A 26,917-nucleotide genomic window follows, 5' to 3' on the forward strand; every position below is an offset into this window, starting at 1 on the left:
CAAAGATCATCCTATGGTCGAAAACAGAACCTACGGGCTGTGAACAGAGCCTTGTTCCTTTTAAGATTTGGCAGTTTTGTTTCTCCAAAGCTTGCTAGATACATCATTAAAAATGCCTTTCCTTCAATAATGGACCCATCTTAAAACAGCTTGAGCTTGGAATAGAGGTACCAGTTTTTCCACTGACAGTACATTTCCTGATACTTTTACACGACAAATCATAGCAACAATGAGGGTGTTTTGAAGGGATCTTCATTGTGGCACCTCAATTAAACTGCATATATTCGTAGTATGCAGACAAATACAAAACTACAAAATACGTCACTTTCTGGAGCCGCAAACACGAAAATGTGTCTTGGAGTCAAAAAGAACACTCAACATGTTTACATAAAAGTTTTCTGAGTATGGTACCACATCATATTCTATAAAATTACTGCCGGAGAAAACCAACGCCTTGGCCACGGCTGCAGTGGCCTCCTTCTGGGTCTACTGGTGTGTTCAGTTACACGTTGGTAGTGCTCCTGCCTTGTGTTGACAGTGCAGTCTGTTGGGCTCTGATTGCTGGCAGCCAAGATGGGCAAGCCTGAGTCCATCCTCTCTATTCATGTTCTTAGGGTGTTTAAGTATTTCAATGGCCTCTCTGATTTTGCATTTCATCATCATCGGCTAATTGGCCAACACACAGGCTTCACAGAAGAACCTGGTCGCAGGATCCACGACGTGCTAGGCTCCACTATGGACAGGGTGGATGCATTACACACTGCAGGTGTGTACAAGGTGGAATGCGAATGTGGAGAAGTTCAAAATGGCTCTGAGCACTATGGGACTCAACTGCTGTGGTCATCAGTCCCCTAGAACTTAGAACTACTTAAACCTAACTAACCTAAGGACATCACATACACCCACGCCCGAGGCAGGATTCGAACCTGCAACCGTAGCAACAGCGCGGCTCCGGACTGGAGCGCCTAGAACCGCACGGCCACCGCGGCCGGCGAATGTGGAGAGGCATACATAGGTGAGACTGGCAGGCCGATAGCAACACTAGTTTGGGAACATGAGCACTGTATTCGTCTAGGGCAACACAACAAATCTGCAGTGGCCGAACATCAACAAGACTGCCTGAAAGAAATAAAATTTAGCGAAGCCTGTGTGTTGGCCAAGCAGCCAATTATGACAAAACACAAAATCAGAGGCCATCGAAATACTTAAACACCCTAAGAATGTGAACAAAGAGGATGGACTCAGGCTTGCTCCCATCTCGGCTGCCAGCAATCGGAGCCCAATAGACCACACTATCAACACGAGAAGTGAGCACTACTGGCGAGTAACTGCCGCTGCGTGACCGACGTCCAGCACTTAGTAAACAGGAACCAACTTCTCATTCGCTGGTTATCACAAATCATGGCACACAATACAAGAGCCAATAGATAACAGAGGTTACGATTTCCCTCCACCGCAGTAACCTATTAAAATAAAGTTCCCTCTCCTTCTTCCTTAAGTGACCAATGAAATGAACAATCTTTTTAAAATTATGATGTAATGGCTTGTGCAGTGAACAGTAATAGCAAAATATAAGGGATAGCATAGCTAGAATGCACCAGTAGACCCAGAAGGAGGCCGCTGCAACCATGGCCGAAACATTTGTTTTCTCCAGCAGTAGTTTTATACAATACGATGCGGTGCCATACTCAGAAAACTTTTATGTTAACTGAATCTGGCTGTGGAAGCCTATGCAATTAGACTTACAATCTTTCTTTAAATGTTATTTTTACCGTCCTGTAAAATCAATTTTGCAGTAGCAGCATAGGTATACACAAAGGGGAGAGGTGGTGGAGAGCCGGGGGTAAGGGGGCCATTTGCCCCCTCCCATAATCTGGTGTGCAGAATTTTAATTCATTACTGAATTCTCACTGGTTTCTAGAAATATATCTCTTCAATTTTATTAAAATGCAGATTTCCCATTGGCGAGCATGAGAGAAAATACTGTGACTTCACTGTTCGCACACAGATAGCGTTTGCCCATCTGCCACACTGTTCACAAGAAATTGTCATTTTCTCGGTGTAACAGCACTGTTGACACCATCCTGCAGTCAAAGCTGATATGAACTTCCCCACAATACTGCCAAAATAGTGCCCCTGTTCTCTCTCTCTCTCTCTCTCTCTCTATTGCTTCCTTGTACAGCCCTTATCGAGCTGCGGAAAAGGCTCAGTCCAAAAATGGATGCATTCAGTGTGTGTCACAAGCTATAAGGACACTTCTCTACTCCCACATAAGTGTAAATGTAAACCTGGCTGTATGACACTTTGCTAACATCTGTCCTCAACACCCCAAATGACACCCCTCTCTTAATGACAATGGTAGTTTATCTTTTTTTCCATTCAAAACCAAGATCTGTTACAGCCTAGTGGGATTACATCCAGTTTCAAACAGATAAGCAATTTTAGTAAACCCTGAAGAACATTATAGGTGTGCTCAAATGTGGACCCATATCAAACAGTTGGAAAAAGAAAGTTATTCTCTACCTCATAAAAGAGAAAAAAAAGTATGGAATTTCAACCCCAGTGGTTTGAGTCATGTCAAATTTTATGGAATGGAAGACAAAGAAACATGCTGCCATAAAGTCATGATTTTTCCATCCAGCTGCCATAGATGGACATCATTTCTAATTGGGGAGAAAAGGCCCATCTTGGTTCAGTCCTAGACTGTTAAGTAAGCTGTATCAGCCAATAATTTACTTGTGGTTTTGGGAACTTTGCTACATTCATTTATTTGAATGCTTCCCCTCAGTCATGAAAACAATCTGCAGCTTTCATAACATATACTGTTCACCTTAGATTATTAAGTCAACTTTACAAAAAGAGAAGGCACAAAAAACCAAATAAATCCATCAACACATTCTGTAAGCAAACAAAATAATATATATTTCATCACAGTATCTAACAAAATTTTCTGTGAGTCTGACTCATTTTCTATTTCAAAACTTTAATTTTCAGTGGCGACGTAATATTACTGGTACTGGCAATAGAGCAGGAATATATTTCCTAACTCGTTGGATATGCTTGATTTATTCATACCAGAATGTAAATAAAGATAATCAACTTAGGAAAGGTGACATTCATAATAATATAAAAGATGTATTTTACATTACTAATATTGTAGGCCTAGCTTTTAGGTTTCAAAGTAATTTACCTTCAAAAATGTACTGAATAGACAAATATGAATTGTTAAAGGTACTATACATTTAGTATACTTCCTGTCAAAGTTAGCTCTTGGTGCATGACAAATCTTTAAATTCGTGGAAACTGTTACATTAAAAATAATTCAGCAGCTTCCCATGGTTTGCAGCCTAAACTGTGGTGTAGCCCAAGGTCTGATTGGCTGATAGAAGAAAACCCAGCATGCAGACACCATGTTGATTTTTTTGGAGTCATCAGTCTTTATGATTGGTTTGATGCAGCCTGCTAAAAATTACTTTATTGTGCCAACTCTTCACCTCAGTGTAGCACTTACACTCTCTGTCCTCAATGATCTGTTGGCTGCATTCCAATCTTTGTCTTCCCCTACAGTTTCTACCCTCTACGGGTTCGTCTAGTACCATCGAAGTTATTCCCTGGTCTCTTAACACATGTCATATCAATCTGTCCCTCCTTCTTGCCAGTGTTTTGTGTAAATTCTGCAGAGAAACTCCTCACACCTTACCTTAAGTCAACCTAATTCTCAGCATCCTTCTGTAGCTTCAAATCTCAAATGCTTCAATTCTCTTCTATTTGGGTTTTCCCAGTCCATTATTTACTACCAGACAATGCTGTGCTCTAAACATAAATTCTCAGAAATTTCTTCATAAGATTAGGGCTGATGTTTGACAATTGCAAAATTCTCTTGCCCAGCAATGCCCTCTTTGCCTGTGCTAATATACTTTATATGTCGCCCTTGCTTTATCAGTTACCTGTTATTTTGCGTTCAAGATAGCAGAAGTCCTTAACTTCATCTACTTCACAGTAACTAATGTTCATGTTACGTTTAGAGATCAACTCATTTTTCTGATATTCCTCCTCATCACCTTTGTCTTTCTTTGGTTTACTCTCTGACCCTATTCTGTACTCATTAGACTGTTCATTCTGGTGAACACATCCTATAATTCTTCTTCACTTTCACTGAATATAGCAATACCATCATCAGCTCTTATCACTGATATCCTTTCACTATGAACTTTAAGCCCACTCTGAACCTTTCTTTTATTTCCGCCATTGCTTTCTCGACGTATATACTGACGAGCAGGAGTGAAAGATCACATCCCTGTTTTACACCATTTTTAATCTGAGAATTTCATTCTTGGTTCTTGTTCATGCTGTATATTAATCCATGTTTCCCTATAGTTTATTCCTGTTTTTCTCAGAATTTCGAAGATCCTGTACTATTTTGCATTGGTGAATGCTTACAAAACATATGAACATGTCTTGATTTTCCTTAAGTCTTGTTACAATATCAATCACAATCTGAGAACTGCCTCTTTTGCGCCCTTACCTTTCCTAAAGCTAATTATTCTTTCCAGCAGATAGGATGCTTGAGATGTAAAGCCGAACTATGTGTTAATTCTCACACTTGTCTGCCCTTGCTATCTTGGAAACTGTGAGACTGGTATTTTTATGAAAGTCCGATGATATGTCTACATCTTCAGATTCTAAATAACAACCACTTCCCCCAATGATGTTAGAAATTCTGAAAGTATGTTATCTATCCTTTCTGCCTTATTGGACAGAAAGACTTCCAAAGCTCTAGTAAACTCTGACTCTAATACTGGATCCACTGTCTTACATATCGACTACTATTTCCTCCTCAATCATGTCATCAGACAAATCCTCCCCCTTATACTGGCCTTCAATGAACTCTTTCCACCTACCCACTCTCTCCTCTGTGATTAACAGTGGAATTCCTATTCCACTCTTAATGCTGATGCCCTTGCTTCTAATTTCACTGAAGGTTGTTTTTTGACTGCTCTATGCTGAATCATTTCTTCTGACAACCACTTCTGTTTTGATTTCTTCAAATTTTTCCTACAACCATTTTGCCTAGGCTTTTCTGCAGTTCCTATTTATTTCATTCCTTAGTGACATATTTCTGTATTCTAGTTTCACTGCACATTTTTGTATATCCACCTTCCTTCATTAATTGAATCATTTCTTCATGGTTACCTTCTTTGTATTTATGCTTGTCTGTCTTAACATGTAATTGCCATTTTTAGGGACGTCCATTCCTCTTCAGCTGAACTGCCTAATGTAGTATTCATTACCTAGTATCTTTACTCCCAGAGAACGTCAAACATATCTCGCCAAGCCTCAGTACTTCAGTATTTCACTTCTTTCCATAATTATTCTTCTGGATGAATCTCTCCAGCTTCTGCCTTCTCTTCATCAGTACTAAACTGCCATACAAATCTATTTCCTATTTCAGAATCACTGTCTGATCATGATGTAATCCAACTGGAATCTTCCCGTACCTCGAGCTCTTTTCCAAACATACCTCCTCCTTTCATGATTTTTGAACAGTGTATTCACTATTACCAGCTGAAATTCACTGTAAAATTCCATTGGTCTTCCTCTGTTATTTCTACTACCAAGCCCATAATTTCCTGTTTCTCTTTCTGCTGTTCCTTCTCCTACTACCACTTTCCAATCCCTCATGTTTGTTAGGTTATCATTTCCTTTTACAAACTGAATTATCCATTTCAGATCCTCATATACTGTCTCTATCGCTTCATCTTATGCTTAGGCCTTTGCATGTATGACTGAACTAGTATTGTTGGTGTTGATCTGCTTTCAATTTTGATGAGAGCAACCATATCTCTGAAGTATTTGTAGTAATTCACTCTCTCTGCCCTACCTTCCTATTCATAACAATTCCTACTGCTGTTGATATGACCCTATTTTCGTCTGACCAGAAATCCATCTCTTCTTTCCATTTCACTTCACTGATCCCCACTATATCTAGTTTGACTCTTTGTATATTTTCTAGCTTCCCCACCACACTTAAGTTTCTGACATTTTATGCTCTGACTCACAGAATGTTACCCTTCCATTGGTTATGCTGATGATTACCTCCCTCTTGGTAGTCCCCTGTAACAGACACAAATGGGGGGACTAATCTGTTATCTTTTGCCAAAGGAGAGATCATCACAGCACTTAATCAATTACAGGCCACATGTCACACCTGGACACATGGTGTGGCTTTAATGTAGTAGTTCTTGTGGCTGAGTTACACATTGGCAAAGCTGAAGTACATATTTTATTTGATGGTTTTTGTATTTATACTTGCGCACTACAAAAATGTGCAGTTTATAATTGAAGTACCACATTGAAGATCATTGTTTTTGGTACAATTTATTGTGGTAAAGGATAAGGAATGTGAAATCAGGGAATAAAATTGTTACTGGTTAATGTTACGCCTAGGTCAGCAGTTGCATATGGAGGAAAATAATGGTCATTATAATGTTGTATACAAACCCAAGCCTCGAGAGAAAGGTCAAGATCCAATTTCGACATTGAATGATTAGTAATTACCAATATCAGTAAATTTTTGCATGGGAATAGGGAAAATATCAAATTTCATTACACTTCTTAATTACCACTGATTTTGTGTTGCTGTACATGAGGAAGTCTGATGTCCTTAATTATACCTTACACTAACGTAAATTAAAGATTTATTCTGAACTCTTCACAGGAATTCTTAAAAATAATTTGAAAACAATTACATTTTGTTACAATAAAATTACTTTTGGCACTTATTATATTACTCCACTATCGTATCTTGGACAACTTTAGAGAGATTCCTTTAGAGGTCTATGGAATATGGTTCACATAAGTATTAGTCTGCTTATTACGCATTCAGTTCCAAAGTGTGGATCTTACAAATGATGATAAAAAAAGTTAGGTACATAATTCCCCTGGACATCATATAGACACCACTGCAAACATAATTTTGAGTGAGCACAAATTCAGTCTAATATTACAGTACATTTACAATACAAATCAGACCTCTGCTCAGTCATGACAGAAAGAGAATAAAACTTATAATAATACATGTGTGTCGAAGTTCGCAATCATGATGGCTCATCATACTTTCATAAGTGTATTGTTATGGATAATAGGTTTGTAAGCTCATTGTCAATAAGAAAATATGTGCTATACCTTTGTTGAAGGTGTCCGTTCTATATTTTTGGACTGATGCTTCTCCGTTTTAACTGTTGCAGAAGAGCTTGGTTCATCTAATGAAAGTTGAAGGTATGCATTCCGCCAATTATCTCCATGCTGGTCAAGGCAGTCCATCAAAAATCTGAAGAAAGAACTCTATATTCAGAAAATTAACCTTTAAAATCTTAGAACTGTGAATGGCCTTACCCTGTAAATAAATAAGTAGCTACAGAAAATAAATTTAATGCCTAATATTTTAGGTTTTTATTATACTCATCTATCATACACTATGTTATTGCTTAAAAAGGAAGAAGTACAAATAAAAGTCATTTATACATTACTAAGTCAGTGGTTAATTTTTGCACACAACTCGCAGAAGAATTTTTCATTCTGTACTGTGACTTGCGTAAGTTCTCAAAACAAAAATTTCACTGTAGTAGTTTATCTTAGTCTTGCTGTAGTTATAAAGAATTTTACCTTTTCTGTTGTAAGATTCCTAACAGCAGATTTCTGCTTTAGAATTGATATACACATGGTGGAGAAAAATTTTGTCACGAAATTTTAACCCTGGATAGCTGATTCCAGTAAGAACCAAAACTAATAATGTTGTGTAGGTCAACAATGCACAATTTTTAAACTACGGAAACTTGGTAGCAGGATTGCCCTGTTGCTGGATGCTCTGGACAATGCATGACCACGAGTACTTCGCCTGCTGGAGATCGCTATTTACCCAAGGTGGCCTGCACGGTCGGTGGTAGCATGCGAGCCTTCCATTAAGGGGGGGGGGGGGGGGGGGGGGCTGGGAGCAAATCCGCCGAGGTCCCAACACATCCATTCTACATCTACATCCCTACTCCGCAATCCACCATATGGTGCCTCGTACCACAACTAGCATCTTCTCTCCCTGTTCCACACCCAAACAGAACGAGGGGAAAAATGACTGCCTATATACCTCTGCACGAGCCCTAATCCCTCTTATCTTATCTTTGTGGTCTTTCCGCAAAATGTAAGTTGGCAGCAGTAAAATTGTACTGCAGTCAGCCTCAAATGCTGGTTCTCTAAATTTCCTCAATTGTGGTTAGTCAGTCAGTTGTTTGTTTTGGACAGCCACTGCACTTTTGACACAGCTCAGTGAGCCTTGAGCAGCCGCTGGTGAAGTATCAGTGCAGCAGCAGTGCAGTAGTTGCATATTTAACTTTCATATTTGTTTTGTAATTTGATTCTTAATTTCTTTCCGAGTGTTTGTGGGCTTGCAAATTTAATTACATAAAATCCTTGCGTATTCTTGTATTTGAAAGGAGTAATATTGCTTATTGATACACGTAGAGTATAAATTCGCGGAGTCATTAGATATTAGCAGTAGGATGGATAGGGTGTGGGCGTGCTGTGTGTGGGCGCAGGAGGAACTGGCCGCGGTTCTTGAGCAGCTGAGCATGCTGTTGGCCAGGGTCAGCCGCCTTCAGGCTGCTGCCTCAAGGTGCAGTGACGGGCGGAGGGTCTGGCGCGTTGCTTGAGACACCCCAGGTGTCGCTTGCTGCGTCTGCTGACTCAGTCGTCAAGGCACCTTCTAGTGCACCTGGCGCGTTGGGGCCACCCTCACCTCAGGGTGAGTGGCGGACTACAATGCGTTCACGTCGCTCGAGGCGGAGGGCCAATGTGTTGGCTGGCTGGCTGGCCTCGTCCGTTCATCCTGTCAGTGGGCAGGTGGCCGCTCCTTCAGCAGGGCCCGAGCAGGCGCATGGGGGCAAAGGCTTGCTGGTTATTGGGAGCTTCAACGTTAGCCAGGTGTGGAGACCCTTAGGGAAATAGCGTACAGGGCTGGAAAGAAATCCAATGTGCACTCGGTTTGCCTGCCAGGGGGCCTCATCCAAGATTTGGAGGCAGCCTTGCCTGCAGCTATCGAGCGTACGGGGTGCAGTCGTCAGCAAGTAGTTGCTCACGTCGGCACCAATGATGCCTGTCGCTTGGGTTCTGAGGTGATCCTCAGTTCGTACAGGCGGCTGGCGGATTTGGTGAAGACCGCTGGCCTCGCACGTGGTGTGCAAGCAGAGCTCTCTGTTTGCAGCATCGTTCCCAGAGTGGATCGTGGTCCTTTGGTTTGGAGCCGAGTGGAGGGTCTCAACCAGAGGCTTCGTCGACTCTGTGACGGTCTTGGCTGCAGATTTTTAGACTTGCGCTATTGGGTGGGGAATTGTAGGACGCCCCTAGATAGGTCAGGGGTGCACTACACAAAGGAAGCTGCTACTCAGGTAGCAGAGTACTTGTGGTGTGGACACGGGTTTTTTTTAGGCTAGGCTGTAGTGCGAGGTGTCCTGATGAACACTCACCAGTTGGCATGCAGGCAGGGAAATCAGGACGCGCTCAGTATAAAGACACTTCAGCTATCAAGATATTAGCAGTAAATTTTCAGAGTGTTTGAAATAAAGTTCCTGAATTTACTGCCCTCCAGGAAGCGTGTGGCGCGCAAATTATTCTCAGGACTGAGATCTGGCTGAACCATGAGATAGGAAGTTCTGAAATACTCAGTGAGGGTTGGAACGTGTATCGGAAAGACAGATTAGACACCGTAGGAGGTGGTGTCTTCATTGCAGTTGACAAAAATATTGTGTTTACTGAGGTCGAAGTAGAGTGTGATTGTGAAGTTATCTGGGCACGTTTAACAGGGCTATGGGAAATAAAGTTACCTGCGGGGTGTTATTACCAGCCACCAGGTTCAACCGTGACAGTTCTAGAATCATTCAAAGGGAGTCTACATTCTGTATCGCAAAAGTACCCAGATCATGCTATATTAGTCGGAGGTGACTTCAACATACCTAGTATAGACTGGGATGTCTATGGGTTCATTACAGATGGTATAGACAAGCCGTCGTGTGAATTACTTTTGAATACATTATCCGAAAACTGTCTTGAGCAGCTAAATCAACAGCCAACACATAACGGAAATATTTTAGATCTGGTAGCCACGAACAGACAGACCTCATCAATGGTGTCAGTGTTGAGACAGGAATCAGTGATCAAGATGATGTCATAACGACTATGGTTACGAAAGTTAAAAAGTTGGTCACGAAGGCTAGGAGGGTATTCTTACTAGAAAGAGCAGATAAGCAATTGTTAGCATCCCACGTAGTAAATGAATCGACTCCATTTACTTCCAGTACGATGGATGTGGAAGAATTATGGGCAAATTTTAAACACATTGTAAATCACGCATTGGACAAGTATGTGCCGAAAAAGTGGGTTACAGACGGAAAAGACCCACCGTGGTTTAACATCGTAATTCGGAGAATGCTCAGGAAGCAAAGGCAGTTGCACTCACAGTACAAGGAAGATCGGGAGAATGAGGACAGACAAAAGTTGGTAGAGATTTGTGCTGCTGTAAAAAGAGTGATGCGCGAAGCATTCAATCACTACCACCATCATACCTTAGCAAAAGACCTTGCTGAAAACCCAAGGAAATTCTGGTCTTACGTAAAATCGGTAGGTGGGTCGAAGGCTTCCATCCACTCACTCACTGATCAGTCTGGCCTGGAAATGGAAGATAGCAAAACGAAAGCTGAAATTTTAAATTTAGCATTTGAGAAATCCTTCACGCAGGAGGATCGTACAAACATACCGCTGTTTGAGTCTCGTACAGATTCCCGTATGGAGGACATAGTGATAGACATCCCTGGGGTTGTGAAGCAGCTGAATGGGTTGAAAATAAATAAATCGCCAGGTCCTGATGGGATTCCAATTCGGTTTTACAGAGAGTACTCTACTGCATTGGCTCCTTACTTAGCTTGCATTTACCATGAATCTCTTGCCCAACATAAAGCCCTGAGCGACTGGAAAAAAGCACAGGTGAAGCCTGTATATAAGAAGGGTAGAAGGGCGGATCCTCAAAATTACAGACAAACATCGGTTTGTTGCGAGATTCTCGAACATATTCTCAGTTCGAATATAATGAATTTCCTTGAGACAGAGAAGTTGCTGTCCACGTATCAACACCGCTTTAGAAAGCATTGCTCCTGCGAAATGCAACTCGCCCTTTTTTCACATGATATCTTGCGAACCATGGATGAAGGGTATCAGGCAGATGCCATATTCCTTGGCTTCCGGAAAGCGTTTGACTCGGTGCCCCATTGTAGACTCCTAACTAAGGTACGAGCATATGGGTTTGGTTCCCAAGAATGTGAGTAGCTCGAAGACTTCTTAAGTAACAGAACCCAGTATGTTGTCCTCGATGGTGAGTGTTCATCGGAGGTGAGGGTATCATCTGGAGTGCCCCAGGGAAGTGTGGCAGGTCCGCTGTTGTTTTCTATCTACATAAATGATCTTTTGGATAGGGTTGATAGCAATGTGCGGCTGTTTGCTGATGATGCTGTGGTGTACAGGAAGGTGTCGTCGTTGAGTGGCTGTAGGAGGATACAAGATGACTTGGACAGGATTTGCGATTGGTGTAAAGGATGGCAGCTAACTCTAAATATAGATAAATGTAAATTAATGCAGATGAATAGGAAAAAGAATCCTGTAATGTTTGAATACTCCATTAAAGTGCGCGTCATTTATGTTGGCGGCCGAGTTTAGGTTCGTTCTGCGCATCTGACGTCACAAAATGCAGTCAGCCAATGAACAGAGAACGACGTTGCCACATCTCGACTGAAGTGTAGAGCATGGACGAGTGTCTTCAGTTTTAGAAACGTTCAGTCACAAATAAAGTAAAAGAATAAAAGCAATGTCTTGATAGCAGACATTCTTTTATAGAAAGTTTGGAAAAAGCATTCTTTATACCAATTGCTTCATATTCTATTAACTAATTAAACCAAACAAGCAATAAGACTCCTAATTCAGGCGATAGCAAGGAAAGGTGTTTGTATCACTCTCACGAACCGCTTTTTCGCAATAAAGAACAGCGGTAATTGTTTATTTCCTATTGTAATTCGACAAAGCGTGAGTAATTCATAGTCATACCAACAATGTTCGTCAGTATTTTGCGTGACGTGTTATACTCCTAATGGCAATCTGTATTCAGACGAGGTGCGTTAGCGTAACGGTTAAGGTGTTGGGCTGTTACGCGAAAGGTTATGAGTTCAAACCTTGTGCGGTGCTTAATGTTTTCATTATTTAAAAACAATATCGAAGTGCCTTACTTCACGAATTATATTCGTTTGAATGCAATTTTTTGAAATTTCTAGTGCTTTGTCTCTTCATTAACCCTTTCGCTGCTGCAGACACGTGCTCGCCGCATTCCGCGCTGTGCGCGATTTTGTCATCACTGCACTGCTCGCCTGTGCAGACACATGGTGTTCCCACTGCTTTGACACACTTATCATTCGATTTCACAAAAACTATTTGGCCCAAAAATTTGATTTTTACACGTCTTCTTGACTGATACCTTCCCCCCATAAATGACTTAATTTTGTTTCGATGTTCAACGCAGTTATTATGCAGAATTAAATGTAGTAAACCATTGCACGAAATTTTGAAGAGTTTGCAGAGGTAGAAGTCCATAGCGTATACTTTCCGTATGGTCGATTTTAGTTGCCACAATGTTGAGAATGAAATGTGGACAAGATACCTAAATTTCATATAAAATTTACTGTATAACAATATCCCATTTAATAAGTACGGCACAGTTGTCGTATGTAATGTTGAGAAATATTCCGTCTTTCGCGACTGTAATAAAAGTCTCATTTACACCGGACGCGTTTGGCTTTATTTTAAAGCACTTCAATCAAGGAAAGGTATGGCACATACACAATGGTACTCATGTTCTCTTTTTTTGTTTTTGTTCCACAGTCGCAGTTTTACCAATGGTACTGAAATATATTCCTCTTCTGCAACTGTAATAAGGGGCTTATGTAGACCAGACGAGTTTCTCTCTTTTGAAGCATCTTCAGTGGACAGTATTTTGTCTCCTCCATTGCCAAGTCACCTTTCGTAGTTTTGTGCTGCGGTAACACAATATTCAACGTTTGTGTTGGCAGATCAGTGTTTTAGCAAATAAATGATGTTTGTGTGTGCCACACACAAACATTATATTTGACATAGCTCACAGCACTTCACTGATAGACGGTATATTCAAGTCCTAATGTTTTTGTAAGTCCACAGTTTTGTTTAATGTATTTTGTCTACTTCCTTTTGATTGATTGAAGTGCTTTAAAATAAAGCCAAACGTGCTCAGTGTAAATCAAACTTTTGTTACAGTCGCGAAAGACGGAATATTTCTCAATATTACATACGACACCAATGTGGTACTTAAATGAGCTATTGTTAAACAGTAAATTTTATATGAAATTTAGGTATCTTGCCCACATTTCATTCTCAACATTGTGGCAACTAAAATCGACCATACGGAATGTATACTCTATGGACTTTTACCTCTGCAGACTCCTCAAAATTTCATGCAATGGTTTACTATATTTAATGCTGCATAATAACTGCGTTGAACATCGAAACAAAATTAAGTCATTTATGGGGGGAAGGTAGCAGTTAAGAAAATGTGTAAAAATCTAATTTTTGGGCCAAATAGTTTTTGTGGAATCGATTGATAAGAGTGTCAAAGCAGTCAGAACATGATGTGTCTGCACAGGCGAGCAGTGCAGTGACAAAATCGCGCACAGCGCGGAATGCAGGGAGCATGTCTTGGTAGCAGCGAAAGGGTTAATGCGGCCGTAGTGGCTTTACTTCATGAACTGCGCGCTCCCCCCTAAACGTAAGCTTGCGAACTATGCTATACTATGGCGCTGCTTCTATTGCCGCGTGCGTCGTGTGCAACTGGCAACGCAGCAATCTCCCACGTCTGGGCGGGCATGCACGAGCCGCCAAGATAAAAGAACTGAACTATAGTAGTGTAGCGGACAAGCATGTAGTGCCAGTTGTGGGGAAGGTGGTTAGTTGTCTTCGGTTCATTGGTAGAATTTTGGAAAGATGTGGTTCATCTCTAAATGAGACCTCTTATAAAACACTAATACGACCAATTCTTGAGTACTACTCGAGCATTTGGGATCCCTATCAGGTCGGATTGAGGGAGGACATAGAAGCAATTCAGAGGCGAGCTTCTAGATTTGTTACTGGTAGGTTTGATCATCACGCAAGTGTTACGGAAATGCTTCAGGAACTCGGATGGGAGTCTCTAGAGGAAAGGAGGCGTTCTTTTCATGAATCGCTATTGAGGAAATTTACAGAACCAGCATTTGAGGCTGACTACAGTACAATTTTACTGACTGACTAACCACAATTGTGGTTTCATGATACGACGTACTGGGAACAAACCCATCAACAGCTACCAGTTTGTATACAGAAAGTCTCTTACAAATTGTGTCGGCCCTGGAAAGGGCATTTTTTGTAGCTAGGATGTTGTTTACTTAAAGCAGGTGCTTGAACTGGTCTCTGATGTGGCACAAGCTTGGTAATGTCTAACACTTTCAAAGATTCCTCGCATTGCCCTGATGTGACTGGCGGCATGTTGAATGCAACCCATTAATTCCTCTTCGTTCCTGGGTAGCTCGCATCCAGGTGGGTGGACTAGAACCTTGAAGAATCCCAACAAGAAAAAGTCCAGTGGTGTACGGTCTGGTGATCGTGGGGGCCATGTCCTACGAGCACCTCTGCCTACTACTTGGCCATCGAAGAGTTCATTTAAATATCCATGCAGAGCTCAACTGTTATGTGCGGCACCCCATCATGCTACAACCACAGGCCTACGCCGTATGTCAAGGGGAACACCTTCCAGCAAGCTGGGTAGTGTTTCTTGCAAAAAGTGAAGGTAATTTGCCTGGTAAGTCGAGGACGTTGATTGCCACCTACAATGCCTGCCCAAATGTTGAGCAAAAATTGTTCCTAGTGTCCGTGGATGTACATGATGTGAGGATTTCCCCTTGCCCAGTAATGAATGTTTCGATTGTTGTAAAGGCCATCCCGATGGAAGGTGCACTCGTTGGTAAACAACACAATGGTGGCAAAGTCGGGATCTCATGCTACACATCACAAAAACCACAGGATTTAGGTTTTGTACAGGGTGGAAACTAAATGCATCAGGTAGCCACTATTCATCAGAGGCTGCCCTGCATGTGGTATGCTCTCAAGTTTTTTTTCCTTTTTTAGTTGACTATCCATTCAGTCTAGATAATGACAGAAGACATTAAGTATTAGTGTAAGACCCAAAGAAATGCACACCACAGATGACACTACTGAAATCCCAGTGATCGATTTCTGAGGCATTCATAACAAAGATAAAGAGTTAGAAGCAATCCTAAACAGCAGTGGGACTCACATATTAAATACTGAAAGCTAACTGAAATCTGGCATCGACAGCAGTGAAATTTTTGGACTAGATCTAAGTATACATTGAAAGAACAAGTCAATGGGAAAGGATGGGGGGTATTTGTGGCAGCAGACAAGAAATTCAGATGCATCTAGATAAAAACTGAAGATGCAAGTGAGATCATTTGGGCATTAGAAAATTGTTTGTTTCTATTAGACACCATTCTCGCCCCATGGATCAAACATAAAAGTTTAGAGAATCCCACAACCCTCTAACACGAATGTTCCCTATCACACTGTCATTACTGGAAGAGACTGTTACAGTTTTATAAGTGGTCAGCATAACACGATACTCAAAATAGTACTGACACCTTTTTCTGAAAATTACTTGGAACAAATAGTTCACAAGAATGGCAACAAACAGATGTGATCTCTTTGAAACTGGGCTGGCCGGTGTGGCCGAGCAGTTCTAGGCACTTCAGTCCGGAACCACGCGACCCCTATGGTCGCAGTTTCGAATCATGCCTCGGGCATGGATGTGTGTGATGTCCTTAGGTTAGTTAGGTTTAAGTGGTTCTAAGTTCTAGGGGACTGATGACCTCAGATGTTAAGTCCCAAAGTGCTCAGAGCCATTTGAACCATTTCAGCCATTTGAAACTAGAATCAATAACCTTCAGACAGCAGTAGCAACTATGATTACTAAAATACAAATGGTACCTAAAACCAATAGTAAGATTTAAATGTTCAACAACCCAGACACAGAGGCGGCCAGATCATATACAAAAAATCATCTCAAAGCATTTATCTCTGAGCAGGAGCATGTAGAGGAATTGTGTCTCAAGCTTAAAAGAGAAGTTGACCAAGCACTTGATAGATGTGTAGCTAGTAGAGTAGATCATGAAAGGAAGGACTCTTCATGGTGTACATTAACTATAAGGAAACTTGTAAACAAACAGTGAGTACCGCTTAACGGAAAGAGATGCTGTATGAAATATGTTTGGCTATCAAAAGGGCACCAATGTGAGACACTTCCAACGACTATCATATCGCAATCTTATCAAACCACCTCTCACAAAACCAAAAGAAATTCTGGTAGAGGCAGTCAATGGCGTGACAGTGAAGTGCCCAGGCACCCCTGTCAGATCTACATAGAATAAGTGGCTGAGTTAGCTTCCAGTTTAACCACAGCAGACCACAGACCAATCAGGGGAAAAAAAAACTGTGCACCAGAAAGTGGAATAAAACACAGGTCACACCCGTGTACAAGAAGGGTAGCTGAAGTGATTCATTCTCATTTGGTCTGATTGCTGTCCATATGGTGTAGAATCTTAGAACAGTTTCTAAGCTCAAACATAATATATCTCAAACAGAACGTCCTCCTCCATAATAAACAAGCATGAATTCTGGAAACAGAGGTCATGCGAAACCCAAATCACACTTTCCTCACATGACATCCTGAAAGCCATAGATCAAAGCAATCAGGTATGAAGAAAGGGTGAAAATGTGGAGGCAAACCTTGACAAAGTTACAAAGTGGAGCAAAGATTGGCAGCTTGCTACTGAGATTCAGAAATGTTACTTGTGCATTTCACAAATTGCAGAAAAGTGCTATACTATGATTGTAGCATCAATGAGTCACTATTGGAATCAGTCACCTCAGACAATTACATGAGTGCAACAATATAATCACATTGACACAGTCATAGGTAAAGCAGGTGACGGTCTTAACTTCATTGAAAGGATACTGGGAAAAATCAATCAGTCTACTAAGGAAACCACTAACAAAAGCCTTAAGGTGCCATCTATGAATATTGTTTACGTGTGTGGAACCAACACTAAATAGGACTAATTTTGGGTATTAAAAGCATACACAGAATTGCAGCATGAATGGATCAGATATGCCTGATTCATGGGAGAGCCTGAATTGCAGAAACTTGAAGATACACATCAATTATTTAGCAAAATTCTACTTACTAAGTTTTAAGAGGAAGTACTATGCAAAGACTCTAGAAATATATTTCAGCTCCATACAAACTGCACCCACTGGGACTGCAAACACAAGGTTAGACATGCTATCGTTGTCACAGGCAATTAAGCCCTCATTCTTCCTGTGTTCCATATGTGATTGGGATGGGGAAAAAGCTCTTAACAAATGGTACAATACTATGTACCTTCTGCCATGAAATTTGCAGTGTATGTATATAGGAGGAGCAAAGGGGAAAATTGGGAAATACCGAAGCGTCCGATCCCGCCCATCTGCTTTGACCCATGACGTCACAAATATGGTGGAAACGACCATAAACCACGATTCCAATACGGCGCATATAAAGTCGTTACGTACACATTATGAGGACGAAAATACATTGAAAAACAAACACACAAACGTTCCACAAAAAGCCTAATGACACTAACGGGACAAGCACGGGAAATAGGGGGTTTTTGGGTGGGGAAAAACTAAATATAAACAAATTTAGACACCCACCCCCATAAAAAACCACGCAAAACAACGAAAAAAAAACCATCATCACAAAACTCCCCAAATACCACTAAACACAATATCATCTGGAATCAGATACTTCCCTTGACCTATATAACTCAACAGCAGCTCCCGATCCAGAAAATTGGGATCGAACACTTCCCTTGACCTGTTATCCTTATGACATCTCCACATACAGCTGTCCCTAATCCGAGATGCCGAAACTTTAAGTAAGCCTCATTTCTTCACGACATACTGAACACTTCACGACTTCACCCAAAAATCCGAATAGTTGAAGAAATTTTATTAGAGACAACGCACTGTCCCCCATCATAGCTGACAACCGAAAACTGTTGACCCTGTCAGTCATATCCATACCTACCAAAGACATAAAAAAAGCAATTTACCAAAATTCACACATGACGCCACACTCACAAACTAAACCAAAAACATCACCTAACACACCACCAGAGAGCACCACTGATCGCATCAAAACGACATCTACAAACACGCTACTCTCACAAACTAAATTCTGCACCACAACAGCCTTACGTCATGGGTCGAAGCCGACGGGTGTGATAGGACGCTTCGGTCGTCCCAAAAATTGTAGGGGATGATGGCCTCCAGTTTTCTGGTTGTTATATCACCAAATCTATGTAAGAGGAACCCATTTGACACCCTGAAATTTTAATTATTTTCCCCCAGTATTATATTTTACTTCTACATTATAAAAAATCTGATAAAAATCAAGAAAATGCTAACTGTGGAACTTTTCTTGTTAAGCTCTACCAGAACTCTGTGCGACCATACATTACATTTGTTGTAGAGAAGACTTTATGGATGTGAAACGAAGCTGATGTTAATAGGTTATTAGCAGAGAAGTGGTCCAATAGTCTGTTGTAAACTACATTCTCAAAAAACTTTGAGCACATAAGAATGCTGGAGATGTGGCTATAACTTGCTTGTCTCCACATTCATAAACATATGCTACACCTTGACTCTCAAAAGATTACAAAGGAAAACAAGGGGGTAAAGCTGCCAATATAAGATTTTGGAGTTTTGGCTGAGGCGACATCTGACCCAGAACAGCTATCAGTTTTGAGTGACCTAATTAAACTGATGTTACAAGGAGTATGCAATGACTGTCTACATAAATCTAATGGATCTGCTTGTAGCAGTGGGCAAACAATAGGCCAGTCGAATGTCTCTCGGTCTCTCTCCTTTTCTTTTTTTTTTGAAAAAGGTTGAATGAAACTAGTCTCTGCACTACATCAGCTATATGAATATTTTGACTCAATCTCAAGATATGACGGTTTTCACTCAATATGTGTCAGCTAACTGATATGAATTTCTTATGGTTATTTCTGGGTTATATGAATGTTCTCATTCAGTCTCCAGGTTTGAATAATTTCACCAAAATAGTTTTCAGCCTTTTTGGTTGCATATGAACCATGACTGCGGTTACCTACACTTTTAGAGACAAATAATGCGGCTCATTTCAAGGAGTATTGAATAAAAGACATATTTCTAAAAATGCAGCATTTTCAAAATTTATGTATTTATTCACTTAAATATAAATGTTTTGTACTTCTGGCATTAGATCTGGATTTTTGGTAGATTTTAAAAGGTTAATAATTGATGCTACAGTACAGATTTATGTTTAAGTAAATGAACAATTACTTTTTTAATTTAACATTACTGAAGCTCTGCCTCTCTCTACTCCTGCTGTTATGCAACTACCAACTATTCTTTTTGGTGAATGCTGTGGCACCATGAACAGGAAGCATATAAGACACATTATTTAAATTGTTCAGTGACTCAACACTTGCTTTTTAGGCATATACTGTCACTTGACAGAAGCAGTTTTCTCACAAGAAATGTTTGTCATCATTCATCAATTTTCTTTAAATTACTTCAATAATGTAGTTTCAGAATATGAATAGCTTCCTTGCAGACATTGTGTATCACACTGAATATACCTCAAGTATCATGTTTTTATCAGGCTATATTATTTCTTCCATTCCCATGCCAATGAGCATTGCAGCATTTTGATCCACACACAAAGGTTATAGATTGTTTACAGTTATGGCCAGAGATAGGCTTAACTGTGAAATTGAGGTATCAATGTGCAAATGTGAATAATACTTCATAAATGTAAAATACTATACCCACTGCTTTTCAAAGGCTGTAAAATGTAAATAGGTTTCTCTGCTTGGGTACGATTTGTACATACATAGCTAGTAACATAATATTCTGCTCACTATATTCATCTTCAACACATATAAGTGATGGAATAAATGCTCAATGGCTAGATTCAAAAACTTTTCATTAGTGGACATTCTGAAACCTTTTTCGTAAAACAGAATGCAAACAGCCACTAAAATCTGGAAATGTTCCTTTCATCTTCACATACCAGCAAGGGAGCTGCAATTGCTCAACTTTGTACTACCAATGATACATCAGCTTAATTAGTTATGTATTAATTTCATTTGGGACAACATAATCCACAGCAAAATATTAACCAGTTGTAAACTGTGAAAAGACGAATTAGTCTATTCAGTACATAGTTAAATGAATATGTGTAATAAGTTAAAACAAAACTTTGGCATACCCCATGATGTGATTTCACGTACTCCAGACAAGGGGGCTACCTTCTGCGTGTATGCATACCTTGGTTGTATACCACTGCTTTATTTCAGCGAAATGCAGTATTACAAACTGGTTTCTCTCAGAAGAATAAATGGATAGTTCAGTTAACTAAAATACTAAAGAACAATTTCAGGTGAAAAAACAAATACCGTACAAGGTTCAACTGACAGTAAGACTACAGGCTGGTTTCACTTGAAAAGAACAACTGAATAATTCAGTCAATAAGCAGAACTACAATGGACTGTGTCTGATTGTTACTGGTCTTGTATAAATTACCATTCATACAGGTATGTACTCAAAACATAGGACGTTTCATCTTGCTTACACCTAGACAATATACATATAACAGGCTACACAGAAATACCATACGACAGATTGCGCAGCATGTGCATAATGCTAACGGATTTACACCAGAGTGAAAATTTGTCACAAACAGCAACACAACAGCTGCCAACTTTGTAAAGGCACTTTTACTGGATAATCTAAGGAATATAATTTAGCCATATTAAATACATTCAAGAAACGAAAAAACATAAATGAGGTATCTTTGATTGTACTTCATACTATACATGTCTGCAGAGTGGCTCTGTGGTACATTAGAACAACTTGTAGTATTCATAATTACATAGGCCTACATGCAAATGTAAAAGCTTTTTAAAAATGTGGCATTTTCAGGTCGTTCAAAATACATTGTATGCACCTTCCATTGTAAATTTTGCCTTTCACTCGTATATAAAAAGATGTAATTTCAATCGGGCATGGTGTTTTATCAGAAGATCAGAATGCTCTTTGCAACTATTCTCTGTAAATAAGTAGAATACATTTATGAAGATCTCCGGATCTTTTTTATCTTAGTTTTCGTCTCATACACTTTTAAGTTCTCCTGGTTAATGATTTCTATATTAAACGTAGCATATACATTAAGTCACTGACATTTATACAGAAATATGAAATGTTGATAATTGTAAGTTGAACAAGTTTTGTTAATTAGAAAAGCCACACTAATAAAAAACTACAATGAATCGCAAAAGATGATTTCATGTAGACTTAATATGAAATATATAAATTATGTACTTACTTCCTGTCCCTCCTGTACCTCCGCAGCATCCTCTTAACGTGCTGAATTCTATGCACCAATCTTTCATTATCCTGAAACGATTCAACATGCTCCTTTCAAAGTTAAATTCACTAATCACGTGCTTACACTCCAAACATTATTGAAATATTAATGCTTACTTGCTGTAATACTTCACACCTTTCCAACAGAAGTTGATACTTCCTGCGGTAGATATCTACTTCAGCATTTTCAACGTCGTCTTCTGAATCATCAGAAACTGCGTTTGACGGTGGCACAATCATATTTCACAGCAGAATTCAGCAAAAGAACTCACTTGTTTACAAATACCACTGTGGAACACACAAAACCAACTTTGTATTACTTGTTACAACTACGTGACAGACAGTAAACAAACAGTGTATAACTTTGGATGAAAGATATTCCACTGTGAGTTAGTTCCACAGATCGATAGAGGCCCGTCCACATGTGCGGAGTTTACATGGACATGTGTCATAAGTACACTTTGGCATACGTAAGTATAGATGCCCATGTAAACACCTAAAATCGAACGTCGCTGCAACTGGCGTACGTAGAAATGAAAGCAGAACCGGGTCTACTTACTTGCGCACGTTGGCTTCCCCCACTACTTTTTCGTCGTCTTCGCGAGATGACTCTTCTTGCCGAATGACATACAGTGTGTTTTCGTACATTCGAGAGTTGACATTAAGAAAATTTTATTTTGTTTCTGAGGTCAGAAATACAATTACAGTGACAAAAAGTGGCCGTTGCAGTTGTAGTTGTTGTGATCTTCAGACCAGACACTGGTTTCTATCCTGTGCAAGCTTCTTCATCTCCCAGTAACTACTGCCGCCTACATCCATCTGAATCCGCTTAGTGTATTCATCTCTTAGTCTCCCCCTACGATTTTTACCCTCCACGCTGCCCTCCAATACTAAATTGGTGATCCCTTGATGCCTCAGAACGTGTCCTACCAACCGATCCCTTCTTCTAGTCAAGTTGTGCCACAAATTTCTCTTCTACTTAAGTCTATTCAATACCTCCCCTTTAGTTATGTGATCACCCCTCTAATCTTTAGCGTTCTTCTTTTGCACCACGTTTCGAAAGCTTCTATTCTCTTCTTGTCCAAACTATTTATCGCCCACGTTTCACTTCCACACATGACTAAAGAAACGTTTTCCTTGCCATTACCAGTCTATATTTTATATCCTCTCTACTTCGACCATCATCAGTTCTTTTGCTCCACAAATAGCAAAACTCATCTACTACTTCAAGTGTCTCATTTCCTAGTCTAATTCCCTCAGCAACACCCGACTTAATTGGACTACATTCCATTATCCTCGTTTTGCTTTTGTTGATGTTCATCTTATATCCTCCTTTCAAGACACTGTCCATTCCGTTTAACTACTCTTCCAGGTGCTTTGCTGTTCCTGCCGGAATTACAATGTCATTGGCGAACCTTAAAGTTTTTATTTCTTCTCCATGGATTTTTCTTTTGTTTCCTTTGCTGCTTGCTCAAAATACAGATTGAATAACATCGGGGATAGGCAACAACCCTGTCTCACTCCCTTCTCAACCACTGCTTCCCTTTCATGCCCCTCGACTCTTATAACTGCCATCTGGTTTCTGTACAAATTGTAAATAGCCTTTCGCTCCCTGTATTCGACTCCTGCCACCTTCAGAATTTGAAAGAGAGTACCATTGTAGTACAATGTGCAATTTCTGAAATTCTACGAAAAACATACATGTTTGTGGACTATTCATCGTAGTACTTATGAAGACAGAAATATGAAGGAAGAAGCAATAAGAAGCATGTAAATGAAATGAGAGAAAATGTACCACATATTGATGAAAATGTAATAAAAGCCAAAATCCGAAGTTTACGAAATGCCTATAGGATAGAAAACAACAAAGTTAAGACTTCAGTGAGGAGTTGTTCTTCCACAAGTGCATTACATAACATTAACACTTGTTCCATAGACTATGAACATGGCATTTTATAATGATGTGGAATATGTCAGTTAACATAAAGTTTCTTTACAAGATATAATTACTATTATTATCATTATTATTATACAATTACTACTTCAAATCTAAAAATTCATGTAATGAGTAGAAGGGGTTGTTATTCAGAAAATCTTTTAATTAGTTTTTTAAAATGCTGATTGGATATCTCACAGACATTTAATGTTATTTGGTTAATGACTGAAGAGTTTTGTAGCATCAAAGTACCCCCTTTCTGTGCCAAAGGCATATTTAACCCAGAATAGTGAAGATCATCCTTTCTTCTAGTGTTGTAGCTGTGTACTTCGCTATTATTTTTGAACTGGGATGGGTTATTAATAACAAATTTCGTAAGCAAATGTATGTATTGTGAAGGTACTGTGGATATTTCGAGTTCCTTAAATAAATGTCTGGAGGTGATCTTGAGTGAGCTCCATCTATTATTCTGACCCGCTCTTTTGTGCAATGAATACTTTTTCTCTTAATGATAAATTACCCCAAAATATGATGTCAGATGGAAGCAGTGAATGAAAATAGGCATAGTAGCGAAATTTACTGATGTGTTTACCATCAAAATTGCAGTAACCATAATAGCATAAGTAGCTGAACTGAAAGACATGTATAGATCTCTCAGGCACAGTGCCACCAAAATGGTGCTTTTGATTAACCAAGAGAAAACAGAATATATGGAAATAGGTCGAGTAATAAACCCAAATCCTTACTTTGAAATTGACCAACCTTCTAAATTCAGAAAAGTTCTTCAGTTTAAATACCTTCGATCATGTTCCAACAGTAAAAATTTCATAACAATGGATACAAACAAAAGAATGGCCTTAGGGTTAAGATGTCTGCACTCACTAAGCATTCCACTCAAAAGTAAAGCTTTGTCAATCACCACAAAGATGAAGATATACAACACTATCATGTGCCCCATAGTACTTACAAAGAATGAAAGAGAAAAACTGAATGTTTTCGAAAGTAAAGTAATCAGAAAAACCTGGGGACCTGTGTTGGAGAATGGCATATGGAGAATTCGAAATAACAGTGAAATTTAGCAGCTAATGAAGCAACCCACTATCATCTTGAAATTAAAAAGTAGGAGACTGCAATGGGCTGGACATGAAGCTAGAATGGAAAACAACAGAATCACAAAAAAAAACATTTGAAGGAACTCTCCAGGCAACAAGATCATTGGGCTGACCTCTTACAAGATGGAAAGATGACATAGAGAAGGACATCGTGCATTAGGAATTTCCACAGGATGAAGAGAGACTGCGAGAGATAGAAGGCGGTGGAAGCAGATAGTTGATGCAGCATGTGGTCTACAGGGCCTGTGATCGCTGAGGAGAAGCAAGAAGGAAGCTGAACTCAAATGTTGCAGCAGATAATCAATGTGATTCTTCCTGTTGAATTTCACATCAGTGCACACACTTAGAAATTTTGAATATTCTGCCTACTGAACAGAATTCTGTTCAAAGTCCACATTTACCAATGGTGCTATGTCATTTACTGCACAGAACTATATATACTGTTTTCTCAAAATTTAGTGAGATTCCATTTGCAGAGTGTGATGTGATAGTTTTCTGAAGGACATTATTCAGAGTATCCTCAGATAATTCTTGCTTGTTTGAAGTATTTGCTATACTCGCATCGTCAGCAAAACAACAATCTTTGGATCTTTATGAGCGTAGAGTGGCAAGCCATCAATATGTATTAATAACGATAAAGGACCCAAGACTGAACCCCATGGGACTCTGTTCTTCATACCTCCCCAGTTAAAGGACTCTGCTGATTTTTGCAGATTATCTGTTTGTTGCAGCTCTCCATGCTACTCTACCCTGTGCAAGCTTCTTCATCTCTGAGTAACTACTGCAACCTACATCCTTCTGGACCTGCTTGGTGTGTTCATCTATTGGTGTCCCTCTACGATTTTTACCCTCCCCACTTCCCTCCAATACTAAATATTTCAAGTCAAAATAAATCGATTTTCGGTTTTCATCATATTTGATAGATGAAGGTTTTATTTAAGTAGTCTGAAAAGGATTTTGCTGAACATTTTTTTTCGAGCATTTAAAGAGCATTTTCCTGCCACGTTTGTTTATATGCCAGACCCACTTTTCTGTCACACATTTATCTGCATATGTTTTAGATTTTTATATACCCTACATTGCATGTTAGGGTTTTTTTTTACTCCCGAGTGTGTTGGCTATCCTTGGAATGTAACAGTCGGTATTCTTTTGTTTCTCTGTTTATAAACAACTAGCTTTCAAACACATGGTTAGTTTTATTCAAGTATGATTGCGAGTAGTTGTTATACTTACATTTGCAGTGCTTGTTTACGTGTGTTTTGTTGTGTTTATTGAAGATGACGAAACGTAAAGGCATTTTCAAGAAACGACAATTTAGAGGAAACAAGTTTAGAAAGCTTTCTGTACAAGAGGTTATGTCTCCTGGCAATGATGTTTCTAATTGTAATACTTCAACAAGTGCATCATCAAAGAAGCTCTCAGCATTTCATGAGAGTTACTGTAAGTGACAGGGGGTGCAGTAACATTATTATAAATTTGAGAATATTATCAGATGTAATTTCTAAATTTGTACAATGTAGACAGTGCGGTGAGTCACCGAGTGTGAAAGTTTGTGAGAGTGCCAGTGGGGGGAAAGGCCTAGCAATTGCTTTGTATTTAATTTGCGCTAAATGCTCAGCTGTGATTTCCTATATGAGTTCTTCAAAACCAGATGCAAGTGGCCCTTATGATATCAATACTAGATTACTTTATGCCTTGCGATCCATTGGCAAGGGCATGGCTGCAGGGAGAACATTTTGTTCAGTGACGAACTTACATCAACCACCAATAAATTTGAGAAACTGACTGCAATATTAGAGAAAGCTGTATGTGAGGTCAGTGAGGAAAGCATGAAACGGCTGCTAGGGAATCAGTGGAAGAAAATGATGGATGTTTGGATATTGCAGTTACACTTGATAGAAGTTGGCAGAAAAGAGGACATACTTATCTGAATGGAGTAGTGACTGCCATGAGTTTAGACACTTAAAGTGTTAGATTTGGAGATAATGCCTAAATATTGCAAATGTTGTAAAGTCAAGTAACATAAAGAACACAACCGCGTGGCTAATTTTAGAGGAACGAGTGGTGGTATGGAAGTTCATGGAGTACAACAAATATTTCATTGCTCTAGAGAAACAAGAGGCATATGGTACACCAAATATTTGAGCGATGGTCACAGTAAGACATACAACAACGTGGTGAACTCTAAGCCTTA

The 26,917-nt window shown here is 39.7% G+C and overlaps 2 protein-coding genes across 5 annotated transcripts in view; one reads left to right on the plus strand and one right to left on the minus strand.

Annotated features, from left to right (window-relative positions):
* Nucleotides 1–7,442, plus strand: part of LOC126162994 (hydroxyacylglutathione hydrolase, mitochondrial) — a 95,729-nt gene extending 88,287 nt beyond the window's left edge. For all 4 annotated transcript variants that reach the window (XM_049919854.1, XM_049919851.1, XM_049919853.1 and 1 more), the window contains exon 7: nucleotides 7,248–7,442. The gene's annotated coding sequence lies outside the window, so the exon portion shown is untranslated. The remainder of the gene's footprint in view (nucleotides 1–7,247) is intronic.
* The window catches only part of LOC126160666 (TCF3 fusion partner homolog), a 30,452-nt gene extending 8,398 nt beyond the window's left edge, over nucleotides 1–22,054 (minus strand). The window contains exons 1-3 of the mRNA XM_049916921.1: nucleotides 21,793–22,054; nucleotides 21,635–21,705; nucleotides 7,186–7,330 (exon numbers count right to left, since the gene is read on the minus strand). Coding sequence (XP_049772878.1) covers nucleotides 7,186–7,330; nucleotides 21,635–21,705; nucleotides 21,793–21,915 — 339 coding nt within the window. The 5' untranslated portion in view covers nucleotides 21,916–22,054. The remainder of the gene's footprint in view (nucleotides 1–7,185; nucleotides 7,331–21,634; nucleotides 21,706–21,792) is intronic.
* Between the last annotated feature and the right edge of the window lie 4,863 nt (nucleotides 22,055–26,917).

Source organism: Schistocerca cancellata, chromosome 2 (genome assembly GCF_023864275.1).
Source record: "Schistocerca cancellata isolate TAMUIC-IGC-003103 chromosome 2, iqSchCanc2.1, whole genome shotgun sequence".
Taxonomy (NCBI): Eukaryota; Metazoa; Arthropoda; class Insecta; order Orthoptera; family Acrididae; genus Schistocerca; species Schistocerca cancellata.